This window comes from Mastomys coucha, unplaced genomic scaffold (assembly GCF_008632895.1).
Source record: "Mastomys coucha isolate ucsf_1 unplaced genomic scaffold, UCSF_Mcou_1 pScaffold23, whole genome shotgun sequence".
Classification (NCBI taxonomy): domain Eukaryota; kingdom Metazoa; phylum Chordata; class Mammalia; order Rodentia; family Muridae; genus Mastomys; species Mastomys coucha.
The window spans coordinates 90,642,054-90,651,615 of NW_022196906.1; the positions used below are offsets into that span (position 1 = coordinate 90,642,054).

The 9,562-nt window shown below is 39.3% G+C and overlaps 1 protein-coding gene across 1 annotated transcript in view; it reads right to left on the bottom strand.

Annotated features, from left to right (window-relative positions):
* Positions 1 to 247: 247 nt before the first annotated feature.
* The window catches only part of Slc25a36 (solute carrier family 25 member 36), a 42,112-nt gene continuing 32,797 nt past the window's right edge, over positions 248 to 9,562 (bottom strand). The window contains exons 6-7 of the mRNA XM_031343406.1: positions 4,452 to 4,741; positions 248 to 3,920 (exon numbers count right to left, since the gene is read on the bottom strand). Coding sequence (XP_031199266.1) covers positions 3,727 to 3,920; positions 4,452 to 4,741 — 484 coding nt within the window. The 3' untranslated portion in view covers positions 248 to 3,726. The remainder of the gene's footprint in view (positions 3,921 to 4,451; positions 4,742 to 9,562) is intronic.

Here is a 9,562-nt window from a genome sequence, read left to right on the forward strand (position 1 = left end):
GGCTCAAAGATCAATAGATTTGTAAGACCACACACCAACAGATACAAGGTATTAAGATATTACACTATCTGACCTTTCATACCCACAGATATTATCAGATTTAACAGGCACAAAGTTTTTTGCATGAATAAATGAGCAAATATGTAACTCAGAAGAGCAACGCAATCTGTTCTATACACAGCATGCCAGTACAATGATTATATTTTCACCATTACAAAATATTAAGATGCATAGTTTAAAAAACACATTTTCAAAAGCATATTTTAATTTTTGAATTTTAATTCAAGTACAAGTCAGCTAGTTAACATAAACAGAACACAAATGCACATAATTTGCAGCCATGTACAAAAATGCAACAATAGCAACACTCACATGAATGGGCAAAACTCATCAGCTCTTTTAAAGCTGACTACACTGTGATTGATTGGTGTAATTTAATTCACATCCACTGGGGTACATTCAGAAACTTTAGCATAACTGATCAGAAATAGTCCTTTAGTTTCTAAAGTGGATAGCATAAAAATCCAGGTACAATTAAGAAGAAACAAAGTTATAGGGGAGAAGGTACGTGAGGGGGCAGAAAGCACTCTTTATTTTATACAGTAAAGTTGTCTTATTTACCCAGATGCATGGATCGTCTTAGGAATGTTGAAAGTCTCAGTAAAGGAGGATAGTGAGCTGTGCATCAGCCCCACAGGGTCCCTATCATACTGGCAGTTTGGACAGAAAAGCATGTGAACTGAGGAAGAAGAGCCCTCAGAGAAAGGGGGAAGACTGATTTCTCCCCCTTAAGTTCTTCAAACTGAAATTATTATTTCCTGGATTTTTAAAAAACCAAACATGTTTAGACTTTAGTAAATGAACACTTACTCTTCTGAATACCCCAAACTGTGCTCATCCTAACACGGCTACCACAAGCGGACATCCAGGTTTATGGGACAAAGGTCCAGGAACTGTGATCTAACAATGCTGTTGGGTTGGTTCTACAGTTGTACAATGAGACCTGGAACAGGGTTCTCGAGCATGGAGGGCAGGCCTGTAATGCTGGCACTGCAGGCAAAGGCAGAGAATCAGGAGTCAATGCCATCATGGGCAACAAGAGCCCGTATCACCACAAAAATAAAACAAACTGAAGTTGAAGAAAAAGCCAAACCAAACCAACATCAGGGGTTTGGCGGTAGATCATTCCCTGGACACTTAAAGCACTATATGGTATCCCACTACAGTTTGGCAATTCACCAACTGGATTATCCAAATTTCAAGCATTTGAGCCACAGCAGTTGCTGCTGTGTGAGGGTTGCTTCTAGTAGCTATTGCTCCAGCCCAACTGAGTAAGTACAGTTTTCTGAGAGTATACAATGAGGTCCACCCTAGTTCTTTCAGACATTTAAAAAAAGATTGAAAACAAGTTTTTAAAAAAACCAATGCTCAGAGTATGCGCTTTTTAAAAAACATTACAATTAGCATCTTCAAAGAAACACTTCATAGACAAAATATATAAAACATATATATAATTTTCTTTTTTTGGATTATCTCTGTCATAAAGTATACAATGCTCAGGGAAAAAAAAAACAGACCTCCTTGCTCTTTTCCAGCTGTTGCTTTACAAGAAAACAGAGACTCTAAAACCTTCTTTCCTGCAGATCACATGCTAACTTTAAAAGCTGAGTACAATGCACTAGAGGTTAGTGTAAGTTTTACTTGCAAAATACAGACTACTACGTGTTCATCCCTGAAGGACACTTATTGTGGATTTGCTACGACAACACAAGCTGTTCCTTGGCTGCTGGTTTTCATGTCATTCTTCATCATCTGAGACCTGTGTAACACAGAAGAACATGTCCTACATTCAACATAATTATGTGTTATGGATCCTCACAGAGCAAATGACGCTGTATTAGGCAGTATCAATGGCACCTGAAGAGGCAAACACTATAGCCTAAGACCTTCTCTACAGATTTGAGTTAAACCCCCAGGTAGGGGCTCATTTTTTTGGTATGTTCCATGTAACAGATGTCAAAGTTGCAGTAATTCCAAAGGTAACAATCTAAATGTGCCTTTGGTCTCCAAATAGATTGGAATATTTTTAATTCCAATTGAGCACCTCAAAAACATCCAGTTACTGATTACAAGGAAGTCAAGGTGAGGAACTGAAGAGGGAATTAAACTTCATTGGTGACAGCAGAGAAAGCTTTCAATGGCATGCGGCTTTTCCATAATAATGTGGCATTACACAGCACACTTAAAATACTGTAAGATCTCCAAAACATACCTAAAATCCAGAAAAAATATTATGAACACTGCTTCTGCCAAATACGTAACAATGTTAAAGAAATTAACATGAATTCTCTCCTAATTCTTACCCCCTCAAAAGGCCACAAAGTGCATTCACAAAGTCATTCTGAAGAGAAAGTCATTGCACAAAATGTAAAATTAAGGTACACTGATGAGTACCACAGTAGAGTTTAATTGTAGAAGTTTTATATGCCAGTATAGCAACATCCATAGGAAAATCTATAGTATTTCAGCAAACACCTTTATAATGGCCATATATATTAAAGTATTCAAAGATGTTGCTGACTCAACAGCAAAATTTAAAAACTATATATCTTGTTAACACAATGAACTAAAACTAGCCCGACTCTGTGAGAGAGCATTTAAGGAACTAGGAAGAACATCTGTCCAATGTAGCATACTCATTTACAGGCTCTCTGCTAACTAAGATTCGCTGTATCTGATAGCTGAGCATGTCTTTTTGTAATATTTATATCGTCCTAAATATTAGAATCACTTCAAGGAGCCTATAAAGGGCAAAAGTGAAAATTACCATTTCCTCTACCAACAAAGAATAACTTATACAGATGTGGAAATAATTCAAAGGTTAAAATTCTTAATGTGAAAGTAAGTAGAAAAAAATTCAAGTCGTTAGTTTTCTACTTTTAAAATAAATAATATGTAGGTATGAGACTGTGATAATCACATTATGAATCAAAATTACACCCATTCCTGCGTCACATAATTGGAGAAGGTATGAGGATGCTTTCTACGTCACTGAGTCAGGATCCACTAGCTTATTTAATAGTCCAAAACCATTAGCTGTGAGCATCTGTTTGATATGTTAAAGTCCACATTATGATGGAGATTTTTCAGCTGTGAACAAAACATTTTAATGTTGAAAATGTGAAATATTTAGATACTACTTCACTGGTTGTCAAAATACAGTGATTACAGGTGTCAAATAAAACACTGTAACAGGCAGGCCCTCCTGGGGAACTAGTACTGAGGATCCACTTGTTATTTTACAGTATTGCAGGAGAAGTTCAAGTTAGTCATCTGTCATTGTCACTACCATCTTTGGAAAATTACAGTACAGTATATACTTAGGAATGATTTTGTTTAAACAACCAAAAATGCTCATGAAATTAACACTATATTCTGAATGTCATAATCCAGTAAAACAAAACTGGAGCTGGTGAACAATAGTAGAGAAAATGGCAATTTTGAGAAAGGAATGCTTTTCAAAGCATTCTGTAAGAGGCAGCCCAGGGTTTCTTCGCTCAAAGATTAATGTGGTGTGGTACCTTACTTCCTAAAACCAAACTTCCACTCAGCCATAGTAGTTACATGTTTCCCAACTACTGTCTTCTGTCCACCTTCTGGCTTCAAGCTTCCATGGTCCACTGTGGTCTTTTGGTCTTCCTGCTCTGCAGTATGGCAGCCCGTGCACTATCCATTGAGTAGGTAGACCACCAGTTCGTAGGTGGCCATCATAATGGCTGTGTTTGGAATCTGTCTCACCAGATGAGTTGTTAGACCGCGGTAAAGAGACCCATAGCCTTCTTCTTGAACAATCAAAGACAATGTCTGAAAAAAAGATCTGTATTTTGTCCCTTCTTCACGTAGTCTTGTTCTTACAACTTCTGTTTAGGAAAAAAAATAGAAAATCACTTAACTGCAACATTACTGCAACCTTTTTACCCTCCTCTTATCGAGCCCAGAGCTGATCTGTCACTATAAACTCCTGACAGTGACTCAATGTATAGCTTGCTGAAACCAGTCAAATTCTATAAACACCACACTAATTCCATCATATACATTAACATATAAAGGTATAAATTAAATATAGCCCGATAGACAAATAATATTCAGAAATATAGCAAAGATGAATATAGGATATATTAGGAGCAATTTTTTGGTGGGCATGCTTAATGTGGCAATATAAAATAATGTAAAATTGCTTGGGTCTTTGTATTTTAAAGACTTTAAATCTGAGATCCATTTTTGACATACCCTTGGGCAAATTACAATTTTTAACATTTCTTCTTGTTTTCCATTTAAAACTGATGGCAACACTAGACTTAAGACTATCAAGAACAGCACTTCCTTATATGGCAGTTGAGTCTTGTGTGCCCCAGAGGGCACGCACTCCTCTGGCCCAGCTACTCTCTTACCATGTGGATATGCTATGGTTGTGGCACAGGTTTTTGAGGTGGCAGCAGCTAGCATCATTCTCACAAAATCCGATGCTTCTTTCACAGACTCCTCATCAGTTTCCATCATAGAAGCAGTCTTACATTCCAGTAGTTTTTGCTTTATACTTTCATAAATAACAAAATGGATAACTGTCTCTGATATGCCGGCATAGGAGGCAGACATGCCCCTATAAAATCCTCTTAGTCCGTCTGTCTGATATACTTTACGAACACATTCAAAAGTACCCATTTGCTTTTCCCCACGATTCCTGCAAGAAATAAAAGGGAAAATATTACAGACATTAAGTACTGGAAGATTTTTATTGAAGCTAACAAAATACGTATTTTTTAAATATGGCACTCTTTATTTTTTTTCCCACTTTCAGGGAACTCCATGCCATGCTAAAGTGTTGACCCAAGAAAAACTCAAAAAGTATCAAACCCCAAACTCTTACATTGTGGACATTTGGCTCTAAGGAGGCTAAATTTCCTTTGCACGTAGTGACATGAAACAATGAGGGTGAGCATTGTCAGCACTGTGGTATGCATCATAATCTCAACACTCTGGGAAGCAGAGGCCAGCCTAGTCCACACAGTGAGTTCCAGGCCAGCCAGAGCTACATAATTAAGACTCTGTCTCAAAAAAACAAACTAAACTCCCCCACAAAAGCCAAGGGAGGTGTTAAATTATGATACTGCACCTTAAAGTAAGGATCATAATTAAGTTTCTTTCAATTCACAAAGATCCATTTGAAAAGTTACCAGGTAAGTGTAAGACAGACTCCATTGTAGCAGCCTGGTAAATAATGACTCAGTTCCTACATTTACAAAGTGATTACTCAGCACCTTTCCAAATATAATCTCATTTAGTGCCCCTTAAAGATACTGCAGCTATTCTTAAACGATATAGAAACTACTCTTTCATATCTATCTTTTTGTAAAATACTTACTGTAAAAATAACTGTGATAGTATAATGTCACACTTTTAAAACCATGGGCTGCCTTTGCCAAATTACTTTCAGATCTTTGGCTTTTAGAAATGAACTTTGTAAAGCTACAACATTCAAGAACTAGTCAAAATTAAATAACTAAGCCATTCCCTTTCAAGTTTATAATTAGCAATATAATTAAACATGAAACATATGGAAAATGGATAGTAGATAATTAACTACTAATGATCTGTTAAGTCAGCTTTATTATTGTAGCCTACAGGATAGAATAATATTTTCCAAAATATAAAACCAGAGGGAAGATGTATAAAGAACCTAAGGTCAAAAATGTACAATAGTTGACCACTATGGTAGTTGAATGAGAATGAGCTCCCATATGCTCATGGTGTTTGAATGCTTGGTTCTCAGTGAGGGGAACTTTAAAGATTAGGAGGTGTAGCCTTGTTAGAGGAGGTATATAGGAGGACGTTTTGAGACTCTAAAAGCCCATTTCAGGCTCACCGTCTCTCTCTGTGTCTATGGATTAGAATGTAAAGCTCTCAGCTCCAGCACCATGCCTGTCTGCTTCCCACCATGATGATCATGGACTTAACCCTCTAAAACTATAAGCAAGACCTCAATTAAATGCTTTCTTTTATAAGAGTTGCCTTGGTCATGGTATCTCTCTTCACAGCAACAGAATAAGACAGAAGTTAGTGACCAGGGACTGGGTTACTACTGTGACAGGCTTGACTATCTGTTGAGAACAGGGGAGTTAGCTCTAAAAGGTGATTGAATAGTTTAAGCCAAGCTTAATGGGCAATCCTTTTAAGAGCATGCAATACAGAAGTGCTGAGGGTGATGCAGACATTGGGGACACTACTCTAAAGGTTTCAGAAGGGAAAAATTTCAGCTGGACTAGAGACCATTCTTGTGAGATTTTGGCAAAGAATGTGGCTGGTTTTTCCCTTCACCTAAAAATGCGACTGTGGTTAAATTAAAGAGTTTTGGATCAATATCACTGGTAAAGGTTTCAAGACAGCCTAGAATGGACTGTGACATGTGGTTATAAGCGATCATTTTATGCAGAAAGGGGGCAAGTTGTACAAAGAGAAATATAGATTATACAGTTGAAGAAAAAGAGCACCAAGAAATATAATGCTGGAACCAAGTTTTTTTTCTTTTGTTTTATTGGTTATTTTATTTATTTATATTTCAAATATTATCCCCTTTCCCAGTTCTCCCTCTGCAACCCTCCACCTCACCTTCCTTTCCCTGCTTCTATGAGGATGCTGCCCCCCCCCCCCACTCCTGCCTCACTGCCCTAGCATTCCCTTATGCTGGGACATCAAGCCTCCACAAGACCAAGGGCCTCTCCTCCCACTGATGCCTGATAAGGCAATCCTCTGCTACATATGCAGCTGGAGCCATGGGTCCCTCCATGTGTACTCTTTGGAGTGGTGGTTTAGTTCCTCGGAGCTCTGGGGGGCGACAGGGGTCTGCTTGGTTGATGTTGTTCTTCCGATGGGGCTGCAAACCCCTTTAGTTCCTTCAGTTCTTTCCCTAACTCCTCCATTGGGGTCCCTGTGCTCAGTCCAATGGTTGGCTGCGAGCATCTGCATCTGTATTGGTCAGGCTCTGGCAGAGCCTCTAAAAGGCCAGTTATACCAGATGGAACCAAGTTCAAAGAGATTAAAAAGTTTAGTTGGGTGGTGGTGGTGGTGGAGCACAAATGTCTTTAATTCTAGCACTCAGGAAGCAGAAGCAGGTAAGTGGATCTGAGTTCAAGGTCAGCTTGGTCCACAGAGTGAGCTCCAGCCAGGACTACACAGAGAAACCCTAGCTCCAAAAAAAAGGGTGGTGGTTGTGGCAGGGAAAGTTCAGTGGGTTAGAACACTGGTTACCCTTCCCAGCACTCTTACAGTGGCTCCTGACCATCTGTGACTGTACCCATGGAGTCTAGTGTGCAAATGTACATATAGACAAAACACCCATCTAGATAAACTACAGAGGAAATCTTTAAAGACAAAAAAAGTTTAAGGGAAGGCCTGGTTCAAAGTGGAATAAAGGGAATAGTGCCTCCAGGGAAGGACACTCCCTTGCTAATCCAGATCTAGAGACTACCAACAAGTCTTTCACCAGTTGTCTTGAACCCCATTAACAATGTATATAACCACCCACCCACTCATTCACTCTCTCTCTCTCTCACTCATTCCTGTTCCTCTAGAGAACCCTGACTAACACAACCAAATAGGATCGGCTATTTAAAAAGTATAATCTCCATCTTCTGCACTGAGGACAACGGGAGCTGAGACGGAAGGCCTCAGCTGCACTGCTTCCTCCAGTCTGCTCTCAGTTGACAGAACATGCCCAAAGTCTTATAATTTAGATTCCCTGAGACTTACTCTTATTGGTTCTTGATTAAAACAGGCTTTTAAAAAAAAATCATGTATTGATCTATTTAAAATAAACCTCACTGAATTCTGGTGAATCATATAACATGAACCAGTATTTGCTCAACATAGCTTGTTGATTGAATCAAACTTTTTTTGGTCAGTGGTAACTAAAGATTTCTGCCATCATAGGAATGCTACCTCCCAGCTCAGGGCTTTTTGTACATGGGTCACTGGATTAAGCAATGGTCCTTTCTCTAGACTAGCTACGAGGTAATTTATTTAGCTGTTGGGAGGCCCTTACAAGTAGCCATACAGGTAGCAATCACTATTTTGGCTTGGTTAACCTATCACCCCCCAATAAAAAGCACATAAAACTCCAACACACATGCAGTGTTAGAAAGTGTTAGATAGTGCTATGTAGCAGGCAGGAGAAGAAGTTTCAGCCACAGATTTACTTGCTGTGGACTCAATATGCAACAATACTGGTTGGCAAGGCAAGATGAACCTACTGGTGTAACACTGGCAGGTGGATTTCAGGGATGCCTATCTGCTTTCACACTGGATCAGACAGAAGCTTGCTTCAGAGAAAAGGTTTCCCACTTGGTTCTGAAAACTGATCACACCCCATGACTAAGTGGGGGAAGTAATTGCTAAATGGACACGACAGGCCTGTCAGATGGCCTTCTAAGCTACCATGTTCGTGCCACAGAAGGCTGCTGCCGCCTGCTTCTTTTTGCAAAGTTGAGCTGTGACTAGATGCCAAAGGACACAGAATTAACAACTGTTGCATGTTTAGTTATAAATGGGATGTCTGCATAACTCCTCCCAAGACTCAGCAAATACTGTTGGAAGAAGAATACTGATTTCTAGTCATGACATGAGAATGACACTTAACTCATGGCAGCCGTGATGACCTGCACAGGATCTCTACACAACCGGCTCATCAACACTGCTGAGGGAGGGGAAGGGGTTCACAGAATGCCATTCTCTCCTGAGGATTTAGGTGCAGTTAAAGGCTGATGGGGGATAGAATTTCTTTAGCAGTGTAGCTCTTTTAATGGGCCTACCCTCTTTTAAACAAAACTCTTACCCATGGCTCCTGGAAATAAGCCTAAAGAAACTCAAGGAGCACACATACACAAAAGACAAAAGGAGAGATGGAGCTAGGATCACTGAGAATGTGTGTGTGTGTGTGTGTGTGTGTTAGAAATGCATCCTGTCCATGTGTGAAAATGTTAGTGCCATCTCACTTTTGTGTATAAAACCAGCAGCCAAAAGGATACATGAGGAATTACAAATACAAATTTAGGGCTGGAGAGATGGCTAGCAGTGTAGCTCTTTTAATGGGCCTACCCTTTTTTAAACAAAACTCTTACCCATGGCTCCTGGAAATAACCCTAAAGAAACGCAAGGAGCACACACACACAAAAGCAGTTAAGAGCACTGACTGCTCTTTCAGAGGTCCTGAGTTCAAATCCCAGCAACCACATGGTGGCTCACAACCACCCATAATGAGATCTGATACCCTCTTCTGGTAAGTCTGAAGACAGCTACAGTACTTATCTATAATAAGTAAATAAATAAATATTTAAAAAAAGAAGAAAAATATTCTTAAAATTTTTATTTTTATTTTATTTAAGGCTGGTGAGATGGCTCAGAGGTACTGAGTTCAATTCCTAGCAACCACATGATGGCTCACGACCATCAATAAAGGGGTATGATGCCCTCTCCTGGCATGCAGGTGTACATGCAGACAGAGTACACA